The sequence below is a fragment of the Cheilinus undulatus genome, linkage group 12 (assembly GCF_018320785.1).
Source record: "Cheilinus undulatus linkage group 12, ASM1832078v1, whole genome shotgun sequence".
Lineage (NCBI taxonomy): Eukaryota > Metazoa > Chordata > Actinopteri > Labriformes > Labridae > Cheilinus > Cheilinus undulatus.
Window position 1 is genome coordinate 50,215,063 of NC_054876.1, and position 22,183 is coordinate 50,237,245.

The following is a 22,183-nucleotide window of genomic DNA, read 5'->3' on the forward strand; positions in this document are numbered from 1 at the left end:
AACCTGTTTATCTCATAACTTTTACATTTTATGCCATATTTTTACCTTTTAGATTCATAATTTGACATTAAATCCTAGTTTGACCTTTTAAAGTCATGATTTTGACTTTTTTCTCATGTTTTGACCCTTTTCAACTCCTAATTTTTAATTTTAACTCGTTTTTACCTTTAAAACTCATGAATATAAAATCTAATGTTGTATTTCAACATTTAAAACTCATAATTTCAAACTTTATCTCATATTATGATTGTTAAATATTATGATTTTGAATTTTATCTCAGTTTTGCTGACCATTTCAACTCCTAACTTTGACTTTTAGCTCATTTTTTTGACCTCTAAAACGCATGATTTTGACTTTTATTTCATATTTGACTTAAAAATCATGGTTTCAGAATTCTCTCATATTTTGCCTTTTAAAAACATAATTTTGACTTTAAATGTCATTTTTTTACCTTTAAAACTTGTAAGTTTGACTTTTAATCTCAGATTTTAAGTTTTTAACTTATCACGTTGACCTTTTAACCTGAAAATCATTTAGGTTGACAGTCAAAGGTTAAATGTTGACCCTGTTAGGCCCTCAGGTTAGACCCAAATTCAGAATCTGGCCCCTGCTGTGACTGAGTTTGACACCGCTGGTGTCGGCTATTCAACTCCCTATCATTCATGAATCAGTTTGATATTTACGGCTACCAAGGCCTCTTTCTTGTCTTCTGTTTACATCAGTCTCTCTCTGTCTTTGAGAAACTTCTTCTCTATCGCCTGATACCCCTGATACCTGTTTTCATAATTTTCTGTTTAACAGCATTTAATACTTTTTTAAATTCGTTTTTATATATTTCAATTACAATTAATGTTTCCCTGCTCTCTCTTGTTATTTTAGATAGCCTATAGTCTTTTAATATTCTATATAAAATGGGTTCTATCAAACCATAAAATAGAATACATAGAAATGTCAAACATTATCAAACAATACTACAGTTGATTTTCTGAATATTTTAGTTTTCTTTTGCCTTTGTCTCGTGTGGTTTTCTTTTTATAATCTAATCGATCTATTAAAACGGGAAAAAGAAAATGACTATCTTGTCCTCTAAACGAGATGAAACCGTTTATAGCCACTACGAGGCGCTGTTGTCTTCATCTTTGCAACCAAGACTGTCCGTGCTTTTAATTTGAAAGCGCCAACAGGAAGCGAGCGTTCATTGTTGACTGTGGTCTTCCTCGTCGCTGCAGCCTCCTCCTCCCGGTTCGTCGCCATGGTGCAGATGATGGAGTCTCAGTGTGAGTATTTCATGTATTTCCCGGCGGTCCCCATCACGGATCTGTCGGACCCCGCTCGGTACCGGAGCCTGCCCCGCAGGAGTCACCTCTACCTGGGAGAGACGGTCCGGTTCCTGCTGGTGCTGCGCTGCAGAGACGGAGGAGCGACACCCACCGAGACGGAGCACGGCCCCGGTAAGAGAGGAGAGGAGAGGGCGGGGGGGGAGCAGGCATCACTCTGACCGGGGATGGATGAGAGAAAGGCCGGGGGGGTTTATCATCTTTGTTCTGTTCAAACACAAAAACGCGGTTTATTCGGTTTCGATACTCCGTTACTGAGGCTGTTCGCCGTACTGTTCGATGTTCCCATCCTCAGTGTAAATCTGTGTGTTATTTATGACTTTAAAAGAGAAGAGCAGAGAATCTAAACAACTACATTTTTAGCCTAAATGTAAAAACACGTAAACAGCCAGTATTTCAGCCTAAAATGTCCTAACCTCATTTAATCAGTCTATTCATGTGTGAGGAACCAGGATTAAACTTCCACTTTTCTTTATTCTGGTGGATGGATGTTAGTGAACAACAAAGGTGTAAAAACAGCAAAAATAAACAGATTATTTTAAATAAAGCAGGGGGGTCAAACTCAAGGCATGGGGGCCAAATCCGGCCGTGGTGCAGTTCTACCCGGCCCACCAGATCATGTGATATTTTTATTAGAACTGGCCCACCAGTATGAGGTCTGCAGATTTCCTCCAGTATAAAAATGTGAACTAAACCTGGGTGATTTATAACATCCATCTGAGTCATAAAATTAGAAAAAGTAAAGCGTAAAAATAATCTGATAAAAAGTGAGGAACGTAGGAGAAATTTGTTTTTTCATTATATTTTTCAATTTTCCATCTCACACTTATTACAAAGTTATGGTTTGGACTTTTTATTTCCTATTTTAACCTTCACATCTCATAACTTTGACTCTTTTATCTCATATTTTTACTTTTTAGATCCATAATTTGACATATAATTAGGGGTGCACCAATTGCAATTTTATGGCCGATCACCGATCTTTAAAAAGCCTGACCTGCTGATTCAGATTTTTTTATAACTGACGGCATACACCTTTAATGTTCCAATCTTATTTTATTGAATAACATTGAACAGTACCCATGAAACAAAACAAACTTCTTGTTTTAACTGCACATGAGGTAGTTCTCTCAAATATAAATAAAAATGTTAGAGCATTGCTGTCCAAACTACTAAATTATATCAGTTCCTTTGGTCTTTCATTTTTCACATTTTAGTAGGCAGAGGTAGATAAGATCGGTGGATAAGATCAGTTTCATATGTAAGCATCGGCCGATCGCTGATCCCCCAAAATTAAGGAAAACGGCACCAATTGATCGGCCGGCTGATCGATCAGTGCACCCCTACATTAAATCCTAGTTTGACCGTTTAAAGTCATGATTTTGACTTTTATCTCATGTTTTGACTTTTTTCACCCCCTAATTTTGACATTTATCTCTTTTTTTTACCTTTAGAACTCATGATTTTTAACATTGTTTCATATTTGAGATTTTAAACTCATGATTTGGATATTTATCTCACATTTTGATTGTTAAATATCATGATTTTGAATTTTATCTCAGTTTTGTTGAACATTTCAACTCCTAACTTTGACTTTTAACTCATTTTTTAACCTTTAAAACTTATGATTTTGACTTTTATTTCATATTTTGACTTAAAAATCATGGTTTCTATGTCATATTTTGCCCTTTAAAACCATTATTTTGACTTTAAATGTCATGTTTTTACCTTTAAAACTTGTAAGTTTGACTTTTTATCTTAGATTTTGAGTTTTTAACTTATCATGTTGACCATGTTGACATCGCCGATGTAAGAGATGCACCAATACCGATACTGGTACCAAGCCTGAGTTTACATCATAATTTTAACCTTTCATTATTTTAGCTGGAAGTTTGGAACCATGTGTGTGGTTTGGTGAGATTTGAACATAAATGGGGATGAAAGGGTCATCCCATAACACCTCATTTTGCTCATTTTTGGCATATTTTAATAGAAATATAGTTATACTGATGTATCAGTCAAGTTCTGAAAACTGGACGTTCACGTGTAACACTGAGATGCTACACCGTTGAGGATATTTCTCTGTTGGGACTTGTAATGTTAGATTTTGTTCAAGTATTAATAATTATTGTTATAATTATTAATATAAATTACACCCTGAAGTCAGGGAACAGCAACCAAAAGGGAGCAAATGTCACTCTCAGACATAAATCTGAATTACTTAAATAATTAATAGATATATGTAATTTAATAAACACAAGGTGTGAAACCATACGCTGACGCTCTCATCCAGCAGTTATTACAGTTTTTATTGTCAATAATCACGTACAACTTCTCTTCCAAATATGACTGAAGTTTCTAACAAAGCAGCATCAATTGTTACCAGTGCCACCTTTAAAAAATAACAATTATAAAACTAAACTACAGCTATTTATAAAACCTGCTGAATATGTGTGTGAGAGAGAAAACACTTTTGCTGAATCACATGTGGCTGAGCAGTTTTAAAGAATGCAGACTGAGGAGAGAGGATGGAGCCTTGTGGCAAAGAGCAGCTAAAAACTCAGTATGGTAACTTCACACAGAAGCCCAGTAGCCTGACTTTGATTCAATGGCAGCTCAACAGTGTTGTGTAAATGAAGGCACTGTACTGGATATAAATGGACACAGCAAAGTAAGTCAACAACACATCAGCAGAGACAACAACACAACAAATGCACATAGAAACACTATTTCTGCCCAGATCAGAACCTCTTACTGAAACCCAGAGTAAAACGTCCAAGTACATCCAGGAGTGGGTAGAGGGGGCATTGATGACTCTCCCAGGTTTGAGGGTGTTTCTCCAGCAGACTAAAGGTAAAAGGCAGCAGGATTCAACTTTCAGACGAGAGCAAGGCTCTGTCATCTTTGGGGGCAGCAGATGAGTTCTTTCCATGTCCTTCAGACTCTGGGGGCTGTCTGTAGCTCTCCTATCATGAGGTGGTCCTTGACATTAGGGAAGAAAACTGTCGGTGCAGAACCAGGTAGCTACTGACTACACTACAACTTAAGCTGAAGCTGGGAAAACATCCAAGTAACACAAGCCTAGCAGACGGTGGCCGGTGTGTTAGGCTGCAGAACATGCATGGCAACTTTTATTACCTGTGCCTCTTCATAAGGAACCCTGTGGTTTTTCTCTGTCTCCAATAAAAGAGGAGAGTGTGTCCTTTTCACACCTTGGTGTGAAGTGCTGCAACTGCTGCTGGGAAGATGAGTAATTTATCTTAGAGTATACCAAATCAGGGATGTAATACCATAAGTATTTTGTCAAACAAGGCCTTAAAGGCTCAGTTTAAATCAAAACCTACCCTGTATAGGGGGCATAGATGGTTGAGTGGTTTAAGGCGCTACCCACGTACATGGGTGGCCAGGTTCGAATCCGGCCTGTGGCCCAAAAATAAATCTTAAAAAAAAATCTTACTCTTTATGCTGTCATGCTGTCATTTTTACCTAACCGAGGCTAAATCACCTGTGAATATTTACTGAAAATGAGACACACATATTTAGGATAGAATGTAGACCATGCCAAGGCTAAAACATCAGAAAACACAGAACTTACCCCCAGTAAAATAGCTTTCATTACTGATCAAAGCTCGTTTCTTTGAGTAGAAAAGTCTCTGGGGTTCTGGACTGGATTTGGCAAACAAAAACGAACTCACATTCATTGATTTAAATGCATGTCCCTTCTTGCCCAGCAGGGGGCACTGCTGGCTCTGCTGCAGGTTTTGGGACTGAGTCAGCTAGCAGCCGTGCGTGGAGGGAACTGGCAGGCTCATTGTGCGCCGTGGCGAGCGTGAGTCCAGGCGAGAGCAGCCGCCATCGGAGCAACCACCACCAGCACTACCACGACTACCAGAGCAGCGGGGACGAGGCCAACGAGGACGGCGAGGAGGACTACATCGCTGCAGCGGAGGCGGCCATCGCTGCGCTCGGCAGCAGGGTGGACTCCAGGTGTCGGAGCTTCAGGGACTGCAAACCGCTGCTCATCCATAACTCCTCTGGGACGGCGAGCAGGGAGTTCCGCAGGGCGCCTGTTCAGGTACGAAACTTTTATTACCTTCACTGATGGGACAGGAAACAGCTGATCCAGGAACTGTGGAGACAATATGGCTGCTCTTTGAGCAGCAGGGGACATTGTTGATTGGTCAGTCCACTTGTTAGATGGATTTTAGGTTATTTTGAACGTTTGTACCGTAGTAAAGCTTCAGCTTAATTCAACTAATTTATAACTTAGTTAAATTCCTACATATTTCTTTGACCTTCAGGGCTACCGTAGTTAAGCTTCATTTAACTCATTTATAATTTAGTTACATTCCTACATATCTCTTTGACCTTCAGGGCTACCGTAGTAAAGCTTCATTTAACTCATTTATAATTGAATTTTATTCCTACATATCTCTTTGTTCTTAGAGACCACTGTAGCCCCACCTGCTGGTCATTGTGAGTTATCGATTTTTTGGTTATTGATCTTCTTTGTGTTTTTCTACGCCAGTCTCCTCTGGACGAGCCCGTGGTTCTGACTGATGAGGTGATCTTTCCACTCACCGTCTCTCTGGACAAACTCCCCGTCAGCACCCTGAAAGTCAAGGTTTGTCTGTGTGTCCATCTGTCTGACAGTGAGGTTTTAGATTTTACCTTCAGGAACCTGGGGTGTGATTCTACACGGCCCAAAGGTGCAAACCTGAAGAAATGGAGATGGATGGAGCTGGAAATGTCTATTATAACAACCCCAATTATAAAAAGCTGGGACGCTTTGTTAAATCTGAATTAAAACAGAAATCTTTTCAATTTGACTGAATACAGCACAAAGACAAAATATTTAATGTTTAAACTGAAACATTTTGAATTTAATGCCATCAACATATTCCAGAAAAATTGAGACAGGAGCATATTAACCACTTCTTTTGCTCCTGACAACACTTGTTAAGCGTCCGTAGACTGAAGACAGTAACTGTTAGAGTACTGAAGGTGGAATTCTGTCTCCTGGTAGACGGCTGACAGCGTGGACTCTGGCCTTGATAAAGACCAGTGGACCAACAGCAGCAGATGACATGGGGAAATTGGGGCAAAATCATATTTAAAGGTCACATATTTTGCCCTTTTAAGACAAGTTTATACCGGTCTCAGAGGTCCACAAAACATACCTGTGAAGTTTGCTGCTGAAAAACACTCCAGTATTGGATGTTTGCATGTCTAAAGACCCCTCTGTTTCAGACCTGCCCAGAACCAGCTGTTTCTGTGTCTGTGGCTTTAAATGTTACTGAGCTGTCTGACTCCACCCCTGACTCCGCCCCTCTCAGGAAATGGATGTGGCTCTCCTGATCCTCCTCTGAGCTTGCATCTGAGAGGAGGATCAAGAGAGGAGGGCGGAACTTTCTTTCAAGCGGGGACAGCCAACCAAACCTGGGGGCGGAGTTAACTCCCCTCATGACATCATGAGGGGAAAATTTGAGAACAGCACACATTTTCTGAAAGGTGGAGAAAGAGAGAGGGGGAGGGAATGGATTTTTCTGGTACTTGGGGGGGGGTTGTGGACAGGACAGGGGCACATTTGTTTGCTAGAAAAGCCTGAAAAAGTGAGTTTTGTCTAATATGTGACCTTTAAAATCAGCTCATGTTTGGCAAGCTGACGTCCTCCAGACTCTGTGAGAAGATCCACAATTATCATGTTAAAGTGGTCTAAACGTACTCGGGTTTGTTTTTAATGATTTGTATTTTCAGGTGATGGTCACGGTCTGGAAGAAGGAGGCGGAGAAAGCCGAGGTGCAGGAACTCGGATACCTGAGCGTCCTGCAGCAGCGAGAGCCGACGCACACCTTCAGACACGACCTGAACACCTTCAAGGCTCAAGGTACGACACAGACATGCATACTCTTACAGGAATGTACCAGTGAAGGAAAACTCAAGGCCAGAATCAGAGGTCTGTCTTTAACGGAAGGATCCAGAAATGTAAACCCTGTTATTGTTCACCATGGAGGTCATAAAATATCCTGGAGTAGTTAGGAGAGGCTGCTAGAAATATTCAATCCTGCCATAGCCTGAGGGACAACCAGTCAGTCTCTTCCTAACAAACACACTGAATTATATTTATTTATTTATTTTATTTATTTTTTATTTCTATCATTTTTTAGTCTTATTGTTTTATCTGATTAATCAGATTTATTTCATAATACTTTGATTATTTGTAGAATAATTTTTATTTATTTATTTATTTATTATTTGTTATTTCTGTTATTTTTTTAGTCTTATTGTTTTATCTTTTCAATCGGATTTATTTCATAGTACATAGATTATTTGTGGATTGTTTTATTTATTTATTTTTTCTTTATTTGTTATTTCTATTATTTTTTAGTCTTATTCCTTTATCTGTTTAATCAGATATATTTCATAATACATTGATCATTTGTGGAATTATTATTTTTTCCTTTTTTTTTTCCTTTTTTTGAATTTATTTTTTGTTTCTATCATTTTTAGTCTTATTGTTTTATCTATTCAATCAGATGTATTTCATAATACATTGATTATTTTTGGAATTATTATTTTCTTATTTTCTTTTTTAATTTATTTTTTATTTCTATCATTTTTTTACTTTTATTGTTTTATCCAATTAATGATATTTATTTCATAATACACTGAATATTTGCAGAATTTTTCTTTTTTCTTTTTCTTTTCTTTTTTTTAATTTAGTTTAGTTAGTTTATTTCTTTTATATGTTTAGTTTTATTGTTTAATCTATTTAATCAGATTTATTTCATAATACATTGATTATTTGTGGAATTATTTAATATGCAAATTCATATTATGTGTAAATATTTAATGCATTTTTTTTTTACACTGCTTTGTCAGTAACTGATCTGTTCATGCCAATAAAGCAAATTGAAATTGAGTATATAAAGACAGCCAGGTGATCAGCATCATTAAATAATCTGATGTGTAATGTTTGTAATAAACACCTTGAATCTCCAATAAGTTGACTTCAGACGGAGCTAAATATCCAAGTTTGTTCAACATTCTTCTTTTGTTGATTCCGTCCACAGTGAGCACCACGCTGACCGTCCTGCCGCCTCCCACTGTCCGCTGTAAACAGATGACCGTCTCTGGGAGGCACCTCGCCGTCCTCAAAGGTCATGATTTACACCAGACCAGCATGTTTATATCAGTATTACTGAAGAACCTCAACCATGTTTCAGCTCTTACACATAATTCTTCTTCTCCCTTTATGTGGATGTGGTTTAATATTTTAAAGCTGATGTTGCTTTAAAATTATGGGATTAATAATAAAGCTTAGCAGGAATTAAACTATCATAAAATCTCACCCAGCTGTGGATGAAAATCAGAACCCCACCTCTCTAGATCTCTCTCTTACCTTGTCACAGAATTATTAACACGAGAAAAAAGGCTAAATATCAGTGAAGTGTGCCTGCTCTAGTCAAGAATGTCCTCTTCACTGAGCCTGAAAACAGCCTTACAAATCAAGACAAAGACTTACTGTACTTTATTAATCCCTTAAGGGAAATTTACAGTTTACACTGAGTTACATGCTAACATGGATCTCCACTAATGGAGAGCTGTCAGAGTGATGGCCTTGCTGCTCTCATTGAAGCGCTGCCGGGAGGTGTTGGGGGTTCAGTGCCTTGCTCAAGGGAACTTCAACAGTACTCAGGGAAGTGAGCTGGCACCTCTCCTGCCACCAGGCCAAAGTCCAGTTATGTTCTGACCGGGAGCTGAACCAGTGACCCTCTGGTTCCCAGCCCAAGTCCTTCCAGACTGCTCAACCCACAGACTTAAGGGACAGCACAACTACACACCCAACACCTAATCGCTCTGCCAGAACACACACTTCATTCAGGCTCTCCTACAGGCATCCCAGATAGCTGTGGTCAGTCGTACACTAGGTTTTAACCTGGTCTTGTTATTGGTTAACTGTTTCCTTCCCAGGTTAGCAGTTATTTATCTTGTAGCTCTGCCCGTTTTTGTTTTCCTTCTGTAGCTATGTCTGCTAAATGACATTGTAACATTGTAACTTACCATAAATCACTGCTCTCCACTTTCACATTGTTATTTTAGTCAGTAAATGTGTTTTTTCCAGAGTTTTGATTATTTTTAACCTAACATGTTTCATTTAGAATCTGAACCAGACTCTTGATGAATTAAACCTCTCTGTTCCTCTTTGTCCTCTCAGTGCTGAACGAGTCGTCTCAGGAGGAGGTGAGTATTCGGGACGTTCGGATTTTACCCAATCTCAACGCCTCCTACCTTCCCATGATGCCGGACGGCTCTGTGCTGCTGGTCGATAACGTGTGGTACGTTCAGAGACAGGGGGGACTTCTTCTTTGGTGAATTACTGTAGAAACTTGGCGGTGCAGGATGGGGGACTCAAGTTTGTCTCACTAAATGCTACCAAATACCTCTAATACTTTGTTCTGTTGCCTTCTGTTGCAGAATTTCTTTACTGCTTAGATCAGTGTTACTCAACCCTGCTCAACCAAAAAGCCAAATTGTTGAAAAATACCTTTGCAAGAGCCACAATCTACATGGTGAAAAGTGGCAAAAAACGGCTGAAAAGTAGCAAAAGAAATAAGTCAAAGGCGGCAAAAATGGTCAAAATGCAGCAAAAAGGGGTAAAAGGGGTGAAAATTGGGAGAAATAGTGAAAAAATGTTAATGTTCAGAAAGTAGCAAAAATAGATGAAAAGTCACAAAAAAATGAGTTTCGGGTTGCAAAAATGGTCATGCAATGGCAAAAACGTGTAAAAAAAAAAAATGAGTGAAAGTGACTAAAATGGGCAAAAAACAGTCAAGATCAGCAAAAATGGGCAAAAAGATAGGAAACAAGTGGTATGTAATGGAAAAGGTGGCTTGAATGGGCAAAATGTGACAAAAAAAGGGTGAAAAAGGGCAAAAATGGACAAAAAAGTGGCAAAAAGAAGAGGCAAAAATTTAGGGAAAAATAGGAAACAAGCGTTATTTAATGGGAAAAGGTAGCTTATTTGGACAAAGAGTGCCAAAAATGGGGAAAGAAGTTGTTAAAATGGGCAAAAAATAGGATAAAAGGGGTACTTAATGGCAAAAGATAGCTTAAATGGGTGGCAAAAAAGATGAAAATGGCAAAAATGGGATAAGAGTGGAAAAATAGGGAAAAGGTGGCAAAAAGAAGTTGCAAAATGGCCAAAAAAAAGAAAAAAGGTGTTTTTAATGGCAAAAAATAGCTTTAATGGGTGGAAAGTGGTGAAAATGGTGAAAAAGGCAAAAAGTTTCCTTTTTGAAGGTTTTCTGGGAGAATAATATTTCAAATTAAGACATGAAAAAGCCACATGTGGCTCTAGAGCCTCTTGTTGAGTATCACTGGCTCAGATAAATGTTTGAATATCAGAGTTTTTGTCTTGTAACTATTACTCATCAGTTTGGGCAGAACTTGGCTCTCTCCTGCTGCTGAGTTGAAGCTAAATGACCTCCGTAACAGGCGCTGATTTATTTTACTGCTGGTGTGATCTGGAGCAGAGGGATGCTGAGAAAGGAGCTGGCTCATTGACTTAACTACTGATGTCTCACCCTTTCCTCTGACCCAGCGGCTCTCAAACTGTGGGCTTCAACCCCAGTGCTCTAGTTAGAACCTAGCCTGTTATTTCTTTAACCACCTCTGCTCTGTCCACCTAAATGTTCAGTCCATAGTTCTAACCTGGGGTTATAATTGGTTCGAGTTCTCTCTATTTGTTGTGACTTTTCTCATTCTTGCATCACTTCCTGTCATATTTACTTTTTCTGCATTACTCTGCACCGGGCCGGATTCTGAACTTAGGTCCAACCTGAGGGCCTGCCAACATTTAACCAGAAACTGACGACATTATTTTCACCACTAAGGAAATATGGAAAAAAAGAACTGATGATAGATGATTTTGACATTAAAAAACAGTCAAAATTACACATTTAAACTCTCAAAATCTGAGATAAAAACACAAACATATTAGCTAAAAAGGTCAAAGCATGAAATTAAAATTCAAAATTGGGTTTTTAAAAGTCAATAATATTATATAGAAATTTAAAATCCCAAGTTTTATTAGTCAAAATATGAGATAAAATAAAAAAAACACAAGTTTTAAACATCAAAATACGAAATAAAAGTTTAAATCTGGAGTTTAAAAGGTAGAAATAAAATATATAAGTAAAAATAATCAGTTTAAATAGTCAAAATATGATATAAAAAACTAAATTTGGAGTTTAAAGGTTAACATATGAGATTAAAAGTTGAAATCCTGAGTTTAAAAGGTAGAAATAAGAGAGAGAAGTAAAAATAATCAGTTTAAATAGTCAAAATATGATATAAAAAACTAAATTTGGAGTTTAAAGGTTAACATATGAGATTAAAAGTTGAAATCATGAGTTTAAAAGGGGAGAAAAGAGATAAAAGGCAAAACAATGCATTTTGAAGGTCAAAATATGAGATACAATTTTAAATCAGGAGTTTTAAAGGAAAAAATATGAAATAAAATTCAAATCATGGGTTTTAAATTTTTAACTGAGTTTTTAAAGGGCAAAATACGGGATTTAAAGTCTAGATAAGGAGTTGAAAAGGCCAAAATGTGGGATAAAACTCAAAATCATGAGTTGAGAAGGTCATTTAAAATTTTAAAATGTCATTCTAACAGGTCAAAAAATGAAATTAAAAGCCAAAATCATAAGTTTAAGTACCGCTTTTGAGATGCAAAATTTAAAATTTGACATGAAAACAAAAATAAATGTTATTTTCCCACTTTCTTGGCTTTTTAGCTAATCATTTTTCTCTTTCCTTTTTCAAATTTGGACTTAACAAGGATATTTCAAACCAACAAGGTCAAATTGACATTTTTATACCGGAGGAAATCTGCAGACCTCAGACTGCTGGGCCAGTTAGAATGAAAATATTATATGGTCTGATGGGCCTGGTATAACTGTACCACAGGCCGGATTTGACATCCCTGCTGTAAAGGTTACCCCCCGTATGTTGGCTTATTTTTAACCCTTTCTAGTCACATTTTCAGTTTACAGGAGGATCTGATGAGGGCCTTTAAACCTGCTCGAAATGTCGTTCGATTCTTCATTGCGACGGCGCTCTAACTGCTCTCTCTCCCTGCAGCCATCAGTCCGGTGAAGTCGGCATGGCGTCGTACTGCAGGGTGGACAGCCTGGCCTGCCGCCTTCCCAGCATGCTCAGCGCTCTGGAAGAGCACGACTTCCTGTTCCAACTGCACCTCAACGACATGCCGCAGGACGACTCCAACGAGGTGAGAAACTGACTTACGGACAGATTGTCAGCAGAAAGACCCTGAACATGGACTGGGTTGGTAGATACTCCAGAAACAAAGGTTTTTGTTTCTGGAGTATCTACCAACCCAGTTTTTTTGCAAAGGTTTGGTTTTTATACAACCACACTTCCAAAAAAGCTGGAACACTGTATAAAATGTAAATATAAACAGAAGTCACTGATTGTCAAATGACATAAACCCATATTTGATTCTCAATAGCACAGAAACAACATATCAGATGTTAAACTGAGACATTTTCCATTTTCCATTTCAGGAAAAGTATTAGCTCGTTTTACATTTGATGGCAGCAACACATCTCACAAAAGTAGGGACAGAGCAATAAAAGGCTAGAAAAGTAAGGGCTACTATTGAAAAACAGCAGCTAATCAGGTTAATTATTGACAGGTCAGTCACATGACTGGGTATAAAAGGAACATTTTAGAGAGGCAGAGTCTCTCAGAGGTAAAGACAGGCAGAGGTGCACCAATCTGAAAAACTGAGTCTGAAAATTGGAACAATTTCAGAAAAATGTTCTTCGACGTAAGATAGTGAAGATGTTGAATCTCCTCCATCTCCAGTCCAAAATATCATCAAAGATTCAGAGAATCTGGAGAAATCTCTGAGATCAAGGGACAAGGCTGAAGGGGCCCTCAGGGGCCCCTGCATTAAAAACAGACATGGTTCTGTAGTGAAATCACTGCATGGGCTCAGGAACACTCCAGAAATCATCGTCTGTCAACACAGTTGGCCGTGCCATCCACCAATGACAGTTAAAGCTGGATCATGGAGAGAAGAAGCCATATGTGAACAGGATCCAGAAACAGCGTAGTCCGTCTTCTCTGGACCAAAGCTCATTTCCATGAGGAAACATGGAAAACTGTTCTGTGGTCAGAGGAAAGCACAGATGCCGTGTCCTGTGGACTAAAGAGGAGAGGGAGCATCCAGCTTGTTCTCCTGGCTCAGGTCTAAAGCCTGCATCTCTGATGGTATGGGGTTGCATTAGTGCCTATGGCGTGGGCAGCTCTAACATCTGGAAAGGAACTATCAATGCTGGAAAGTAGAGAGAGCTTTTAGAGCAACATATGCTCCCATCCAGACAACGTCTCTGTCAGGGAAGGCTGCCACTATTTCAGCAAGACCATGCTAAACCACAGACCACATCCATCACAACAGCATGGCTTCACAGGAGGAGAGTCCAGGTCCTGGACTGGTCTGCCTGCAGTCCAGACCTTTCACCAATAGAAAATATTTGGAGCATCAGAAAAGGAAGAAGACACAGGACTGTTGAGCAGCTAGAATCTTACATCAGACAAGAATGGGACAACATTCCTCTCCATCAGCTGGTCTCCTCACTTCTCAGACGTTTACAGACTGTTGTTAAAGAAGAGAGGATGCTACACAGTGGTAAACATGTGAATTTAATCTGGGTTTATGAGGTCTGACAGTCACTGACTTCTGTTTTTATTTACACTTTACACAGCGACCCAACTTTTTTGGAATTTACTTTGTAGTTTTATAGTATAAAATGTAATAAAAATAGAACAATATTTTTTATTCCAGGGGATGGAGGTTCCTCTGGTTGCCGTGCTGCAGTGGTCGACTCCCAAGATGCCTTTCACCAACTGTATCTACACCCACTACAGGTGAGATCCACTCAGGATGGATTTTATACCAAAGTAAAGGAGAAGGATGGTTCTCAAACCTCTGCCTCCCTTCCTCTTCTGTTGTCCTAGGTTGCCTAGTATTCGCCTGGACCGTCCACGGTTTGTCATGACGGCGAGCTGTCCAAGCACGGTGAAGGTGAAGGAACACTTTAAGGTCAAATACGTCCTGTTGAACAACTTGCAGGACTTCCTGGCTGTTCGGCTCGTCTGGACTCCAGAGGGTCAGTGATTTATTAGACTTGAATGAATGCTGCTGTGAGGTCCAGCTGGTTTTGTGGTTACTCCCGTTTTAAAGGCAGATGGTCCAGTGTACTGAGCTACTCTACAGGATTGCAAAAGTAGAATCATTGCTCTGGAACAAAACCTACCCAGCTATAGCTCATGTGCAAGTCTAGCCTTGGCAATGCAGAGAGAACAACGACAGGAAGTGTGAAGTAGCTTGACCAATAACATCTAATGCAGTGGTTTTCAAACTTTTTTTACCAAAGGTACACCAAAGGTTAAGCCAAAATCTCAAGGCGCACCATATTCACATTGTTAAAAGTGATGCAAAAAGTGGCCAGACGGTGGGTTTACAGTGGCAAAAAAGTGTTGAAATTGTCAATAAGGTAAAAAGACTTGGCAAAGATAGTAGAAATGGCTTAAAAGTGATGAAAAAATGTAGCAACAATGGGGGAAAAAAAAGTGGCCGAACAAAGGTGAAAATAAGCAAAATTGGCACAATGTTGCAATAATGGGTTCAAAGTTGCAAAAAGGTGGTAAAAGGGGATTAAAAGTGATGAAAAATTTGGCAAAAAGAATGTCCCAACAATAGCAAAATTGGCAAAAAAGTGGCCAGACAATTGGTTAAAAGTGGCAAAAAATTAGTGAAAATGTCAAAAAGGTGGCAATAATGGGTCACCAGTGGCAAAAAAGTTAGTACAAAAGGGTTAAAAGTAGCAAAAATGGGTAAAAATAATGATAAAAAATTGCAAACAATTGGTAAAAAGAGGTTTAAAGTGATGCTGCTGATCCAACACACATGCACCGACATCTGTAAATCACACCTGGGGAGGGCCCCATTCTCTGTATTTTTATTTTTTTGTTGTTGTTCAGGGGCCCAGCCAGATCTGTGCGCAGGCCTGGTTACAGCACCTGCCTTAAAGTTTTAGTAATAACGTTAGGTTGTACAGAGAACCCCTGATCTAATGTATCATCATGACATCGCACACAGCCAGGGAACAGACAGACGCTTCAGGGCTAAGAGCAGCAGAGACCATGACATCAAGACACCAGTCAGCAGAAGTCATATATAAACAATAAATAAACACACATTATTTCACCCAAAAAACATTGTGTAAATCAGTGTTACTCAAAGAGCCAAACTGCTGAAAAATACCTTTGCAAGAGCCATAATCTAAGTGGTTAAAAGTGGCAAAAAAAAGGCTTGAAGCAGCAATAACTATAAGTTAAAGGTGGCAAGAATGGTCAAAAAGCAACAAAAATGGGTGAAAATAGGCTAAAATAGGGAGAAGAAAGGTCAGAAAGTAGCAAAGATGGGTGAGAAGTGACAGAAAAATGAGTTACAGGTGGAAAACAATGGTTCAAAAGTGGCAAAAACGCTGCAAAAAAATGAGTGAAAAGTGACTAAAATGGGCAAAAAGCAGTCAAGATTGGCAAAAATGGGCAAAAAGATAGGAAACAAGTGGCATGTAATGGCAAAAGGTAGCTTAAATGGGTGAAAAGTGGGGAAAAAACGGTGAAAAAGGGCAAAAATGGGATAAAAGTGGCAAAAAGAAGTGGCTAAAATGGGAAAAAAGAAAAAAGTGGTAAATAATGGCAAATGGTAGCTTAAATGGATGAAAAGTGGCAAAAAAATGATGAAAAGGGGCAAAAAAGTTTCAGTTTTTAAGGTTTTCTGGGGGAATAATATTTAAAACTAGGGCTGCAAGCAGCACTGAAGGGCCCTCGGACCTCAGCGCACATCAGGGTACGGGCCATCGGCCCCTGTGTTGTTATAGTGGGGTGTAAGCAAACTTGTGCAGTTAGTTACTGCCCAAATTTCAATTGAAATTATTTTTAAAAAGCCGTTACCACAGACTTATTCCACCTTAGAGTGACAGTTGAAAACGCAACAATATATCTGGCACAGTAACAAGGCAATCTCATGTGGACTTTCAAAAAGAAGTCTTCTCAAATATGCCATATTCATTGTGCAACTGCCTAAATTTAAAATGAAATAATTACAAAAAGAACTGCTCAATTTTCCAAGAGGTCCAAGAGGCATTTTTGGTGGTCACATGATGCCCTATATCCACACCGAAATTCATCAGCCTGGGTTAAACGGTGTGCCAAGGCTGATTTTTTTTGTAGCAACACATGAAAAACACATAAAATATCAGTGGTGCAAATGTTCGCCTGGCAGAAGGGGGCGCTGTGACAAAATAATGGTATTGAAACATGAATGTATCAGGACAAAGGTGTTATTATCATTGTGGAGTTTGGTGATGATTGAAATAAACACTAAAAATTTAAAAGGAAAATATTGGTGTAATTTCACAGTTGAAAATTGACAAAAACGAAGTTTAAGTTTGTGCTCCGATAACGTCGCCGCCCTATGGGGAAAACTCACCAAGAGCACAACTTTGGGTCTCAAGGTTTTCTAGTTTGAGTAAAAAAAAAAGATTCTGGAGTCAATCAGATGAAAGCCCTCGGACGAGTTCATTCAAATGCACAAAGTGTCCGTCAGTAAAAAATACAAAAAAACCCGCCAAATTTTGACATTTTGGTGTCTGTAGTTCGGTTCCTGTATGTTTTAGAGGATGGTCATGATGTAATTTTTTTTTCCTGTCATCATGATTCATATTTGTACCGATTTTCGTACATGTAGGTATTACCCATGGCCCCATCTTACTTTTGGCGCCCCCTAGAAAAAACTGTGTGACGGACTTACACCGTTCCACCACCAGATGGTGGAAAAAACTGGACTTTTTACATATATGGAGGCCCCGAAAACAGGCCTCGAAATTACCTGAATTCTGTGGACAAACAAAGTCCAACAGGGTCCTCGCCGACCCTTGGTCAGTGCTCAGGCCCTAATCAGACATTAAAGAGCCACATGTGGCTCCAGAGCCACGCCTTGAGTATCCCTGGTATAAATGATTACTATGTGTTACACCATGATTTCTGTTTATTGTGCAGATCTAATTTTAACAACATCAGGGCAGACAGAGCTTGAGATCTCTGGCGCCCCCCTAAGGGGGTCCTGAACCCCAGGTTAGGAACCAAGGACCTAGTCATTAGGCCACTCTCATCCCAGTTTCTGACTCTCTCTACTGTCCTCCTCTCTGAAATAAAGGAATAAAATACCCCACAATATATATAAAATAAAAATAATGAATCCAGAAAACAGGGCTGCACCGTGGGTTAGTACCATGGCCTCACAGCAGGAAGGTTCCTAGTTTGAATCCTGGTTGGACGGGGCCTGGTTGGAATAATTGAAGACGGAGATGAGAAGGCACCAGAGGGCAGGTTCCTACTCACATTACTGTAATCAAGTGGGTTTTCTTGGGGTCCTGGTACTTTTTAAAGTTCATTTTAAAATCAGCGTTTTTACTTCTACTGAAGTACATTTTAACCAGAGTAACTGTACTTTTACACCCTCTGTTCTACACTACATCCATACACAGGTGATCTCTGCTGGGGTTCTTCTGTTCATGCTGGATTGTTGTTGTTTTTGATGTGAGGCACACTCAGACCATGAATGAAGTTCTCCACTGAGACTGTGACTGTGACTTGGGCAGGGGTCATCAAGTACATATTTGAAACTCTGGGGCTGGACTTTCAAATAAACAAAAATAAAACGTAAAAATGTTGCCATTTTTCACCCATTTGCCACTCTTTAATCCCTCTTGTGCTACTTGCTTGTTAATTATTGCCCCTGTGTGCTACTCATTAGCACCTCTCCGCTACTGTGCCAGTCTATTTTTGCTAAATGTTTGCCACTTTTGGATACTTAAACCCAATTTTTGCCACTCTTTAAATCCTTTTTTTCAACTTTTCATGCATATTTTATCCCCTTTTGTTTGACTCTTACCCGTTTTGCCACTTTTCTTGTGTTTTTGCCACTTTTTAACCTATTTTCATTACGTTTCTGCACTTTCTTTTCTCTTTTTGACCCATCTTTGATACGTATTTCCCCCTTTTTTCCTCTTTTGCCACATTTTAACCTCTTTTCACCACTTCTTCTGCCATTTTTTTTAATCCCTTTGTGCCACACTGCAACCTATTTTTACCACTTTATCTGTCAATTTTTGCAACATCTCTGCCAACTTTAACCCTTTTTAAAAAAATATTTACTAATAATGGCTGGCAAATGAATTTCTATCCACCTTATTCCTAGCCCCCATGATTCTTTGCGTGAAATATGGGCGCAACTTCTGGTCCCGTCTATCTAAATGGGAATCTGCATAGAAACGAGATGTGATATGTGATTTTTGGAGAAATTTGGACATTGAAATATGTTTAGTTCATCTGCTTCACCTCAAACGGGATAACATTATTATTTCTCCACCTTCATCTAAAGAGTACAAATGACGGCATTACCTCGGATAACCTAGACAAGCATATTTAGTTAACTTTATTAGCTTCGTATCAGTATAGTAATAGATAATCACGTTTTGTTAAATAAGTTTGGACACTACCTTCAGGTAACATTTCTAGTTTGTGGGGATGCTGAAATTCTTATTTCACCAACTAATCCCTCCTTAAATGTGGGAATTATATTTAATAAAATGATCCATGACTCAAGTTGTCAACTCTTCAGTTTGATACGTGTCAAGTTTTGAATTAATGATGAATTAATATTGAAAGAATTACATCCCAAATGCACTTAAACAGTGAACAGCATGTTTAAAACACTGTTGTTAAAGACATATATTTAACTTTGTCACGTAATTAGTACCACGAACGAAGCAACAGGTACTGAGCATTACAGTAAAATATTATTTAAAACTTTCAGCTCATTTAACTTTCTTGATTTAACAAAAATGAAGCAGTATTTATTGCAGCAAATATTTATTTCAGAAAAACCCCTGTTGACGCTAAATCACTTAGTAAGCCATTGGAAGAATCACATTAATACATGTATAGAATACATGTATTTATTGTACTTCTGCTTAAGCACCGGAAGTTTCGCCCATATTCAGGTTTACAGTAGCGGCCCCAGGAATTAGGTGGATAAAAAATGATCGAATGTTAAGTCGTTCTAAAACTATTTCAATATTGATTGTTTTGGGGGCAGATTTAACAACTGCAGACATTTAGAGCCAACAACATCTTCTTTTACTCCTTTTCTGAATTTAATGATCTTCTAGGGGCCGGACAGGAAGCTTCAGGCCCTCGGGCTGCCAGTTGATGATGACTGTCCTAGGGGATGCATAGTGACTATTCTTCATCAGTCTGCATGCTGTGAGGCTGACTCTCTGCCTTGTTCTTCTGGAGGAGACCCACCTTACCACAGATTTTCTGCAGAGTTCCTGCAGCTCTGTCAGACTGTCAAATATTACTTTCAAACTTATACTAAATAGTTCTGGAAGTAAACTTTGAAAAAAAATACTTCTTACTTTGACTTGAATGGATTTATAGGCCAGTACTTTCCCCCTTCTGACAGAGGGTCAGACTGTTTTATTTTCTGATCGTCTTTCTCCTTCACTCACAGAGTTTTTGAGCTTCTATTTCAAAGTAGAGACAGTAATGCATCCATAATATCCAAATCTATATTTGAAATATTAAGCCTTTCTTGTGCCAACACTGAGGCAAATCTGTTGGGCTGAAAGTTGTCACACTTCTGTTTGTCTGCAGCCCAAATAAAAGCTCTAGGTGTGGAAATCCCAGGGCAGAGAGTGAAATATTTACAGATGCGGTGTGGACATGACGTCTGATACTCCCACGTTGTCTCTTTAAAATAGTTACCACTGTGTCTCGTTTCAGGTCGTGGTCATGGTGAGGATGCGGCACTGTCAGCGGTGGTCTGTCACACGCCCCTCAGTAACCTCGGTCACTGCAGGAAAGGAAGCACGCTGTCGTTCAGCGTGGCCTTCCAGATTCTCAAACCAGGACTGTACGAGGTACGAGCGCTCTGCCGGGGTGTTAGGTCTTCAGCTTTTAATATCGTTTAAGTTTTATATTTGAATGAATCCCATCTGTTCTCCTCTAAACCGTCTGCAGCTGAGTCAGCACATGAAGCTGAAGCTCCAGTTCACGGCCTCGGTGTCCAACCCGCCGCCTGATGCTCGGCCGCTGTCACGTAAGAAAGAGCTCCACCCCCCTGTCGAAATATGACCACATCTGCTCATTTAGTAAATGTTTTAGTGGAAAGATGATTTCATTGTTTCTGCTCCTCCTCCAGGTAAAAACAGTCCGTCCAGTCCGGCGGTCCGAGACCTGCTGGACCGACATCAGGCCAGTCTGGGTCGGTCCCAGTCCTTCTCCCATCAGCAGCCGTCTCGCTCCCACATCATGAGGTAAAAAAACAATTACTCCTTCATCTTAGACAATTTCGAGTTCATTCTAGTCCAACTGAATGTTTGTGTGTCAGGACGGGCAGCGCCATGGAGCGGCGGGCCATCACCCCTCCCGTCGGCTCTCCGGTGGGTCGGCCGCTCTATTTGCCGCCGCAGGACAAAACCCTGCTGTCGCTGGACAAGATCGCGAAGAGGGAGTGCAAAGTGCTGGTGGTTGATCCTGTCAGCTAGGAGGAGGAGGCAGCCAACCAAAGCACCAAATCTGGAGGTGAACCCTCAGTAAACTTCACCGTGTTTCAGAGAAGAGTGTCGTCTGCATAGAGGAGGATTCTGAGCCTGAAGTCGGCACTTTGACTGAATTTCTTCAAGTATTAGTGCTCTCACAAAACCAGAATTTTAAAATCAGTCTGATTCTCACATAAATACATCAATACTGATTTGATTCAAGACGCCACAGCAGCAAAAGTAGAAGTCCAAGACTCCTCATTTTAGTGAATTTTCTGCTTTAAATGACCAAAAACTTCACATGCACCTTTTGAATTGCTCAAACACATCTGCAGCGTTGCCAATATTCCAGGGAATTTTCACAGGAAATGTAGGTGAACCACATGCCTAAAGAACAGTTCCTCAAATTTTCAGTGCTTTTTTGTTGCTATTGATCTTAAGGTATTGAAAAAATATGAGAGCCTTATTTATTTATTTATTCATTTATTTATGTTAAAATACTTTTGTATTATTCTAAGTTAAAGTTTGTAAAAACCTGCAGAAAAATTAAAGAAGTTTCTGAATTTTTTTATTTCAGTATTAATGCCTGTCAGTATCTACAGGACTCATATTTCATGCTATTTAATGTAAAATAAAGTCTTATTATAAGATTCAAGCCTGCTGTTTTTTATCAGTTCACGTCAAACCAGTTTTCAGATCCTTCAGAAAGCCGGCAGACTTCACAAGTAAAGATTTTCTGTGGTGAAAGCTTTAGTGGGCACTAAATAAAGTTAATCTGTTAATCCTGTTTATAAAAAACAAAGTTTACATCTGCATTATACAGTCTGCCCCGGTCTGTCACCATTTTCTCCTTACTATCACGATTATTTACCACAACAAGGTTAGAGTAGTTAAGCTTTTCTCAATAATTGTGCTTAGTTTTTACTACTGTTTTCTCAGTTTTTTTAGAAGCAAAAAAGCTTCTTTTTAAGTTTTCATTCCTTTTAAGTTTTTATTCGTTTTAGTTTTCATGCATTTTAGTTTAGTTTTTATTTGTTTTAGTTTAGATTTTATTCATTTTGTTCAGTTTTTATTTGTTTTGTTTTGTTTAGTTTTTGTTCGTTCTAGTTATTTGTTTTAGTTTAGTTTTTACTCGT

At 39.0% G+C, this 22,183-nt stretch overlaps 1 protein-coding gene across 2 annotated transcripts; it reads left to right on the forward strand.

Annotated features, from left to right (window-relative positions):
• Positions 1-1,220: 1,220 nt before the first annotated feature.
• On the forward strand, positions 1,221-21,656 carry LOC121518947 (trafficking protein particle complex subunit 14-like). 2 transcript variants are annotated; one of them, XM_041801652.1, is made up of 13 exons: positions 1,221-1,452; positions 5,070-5,413; positions 5,867-5,962; positions 7,096-7,225; positions 8,412-8,498; positions 9,557-9,677; positions 12,487-12,634; positions 14,216-14,298; positions 14,389-14,540; positions 20,290-20,426; positions 20,527-20,605; positions 20,708-20,822; positions 20,897-21,656. In XM_041801652.1, exons 1-13 carry the CDS (start codon positions 1,254-1,256, stop codon positions 21,051-21,053), a joined length of 1,848 nt encoding a protein of 615 aa, XP_041657586.1. In that variant the 5' UTR covers positions 1,221-1,253; the 3' UTR covers positions 21,054-21,656. The 2 variants fall into 2 exon arrangements, with proteins under 2 accessions (XP_041657586.1, XP_041657587.1); XM_041801653.1 differs by having other exon boundaries at positions 5,073-5,413.
• Positions 21,657-22,183: the final 527 nt, after the last annotated feature.

Excerpts from the sequence above, each read along its gene's own strand:
- LOC121518947 (XM_041801652.1), top strand. The coding sequence starts at position 1,254 with ATGGTGCAGATGATGGAGTCTCAGTGTGAGTATTTCATGTATTTCCCG. Across the intron at positions 5,963-7,095 it reads TCAGCACCCTGAAAGTCAAG|GTGATGGTCACGGTCTGGAA; the intron begins GTTTGTCTGTGT and ends TTGTATTTTCAG. Across the intron at positions 20,823-20,896 it reads TCTCGCTCCCACATCATGAG|GACGGGCAGCGCCATGGAGC; the intron begins GTAAAAAAACAA and ends TTTGTGTGTCAG.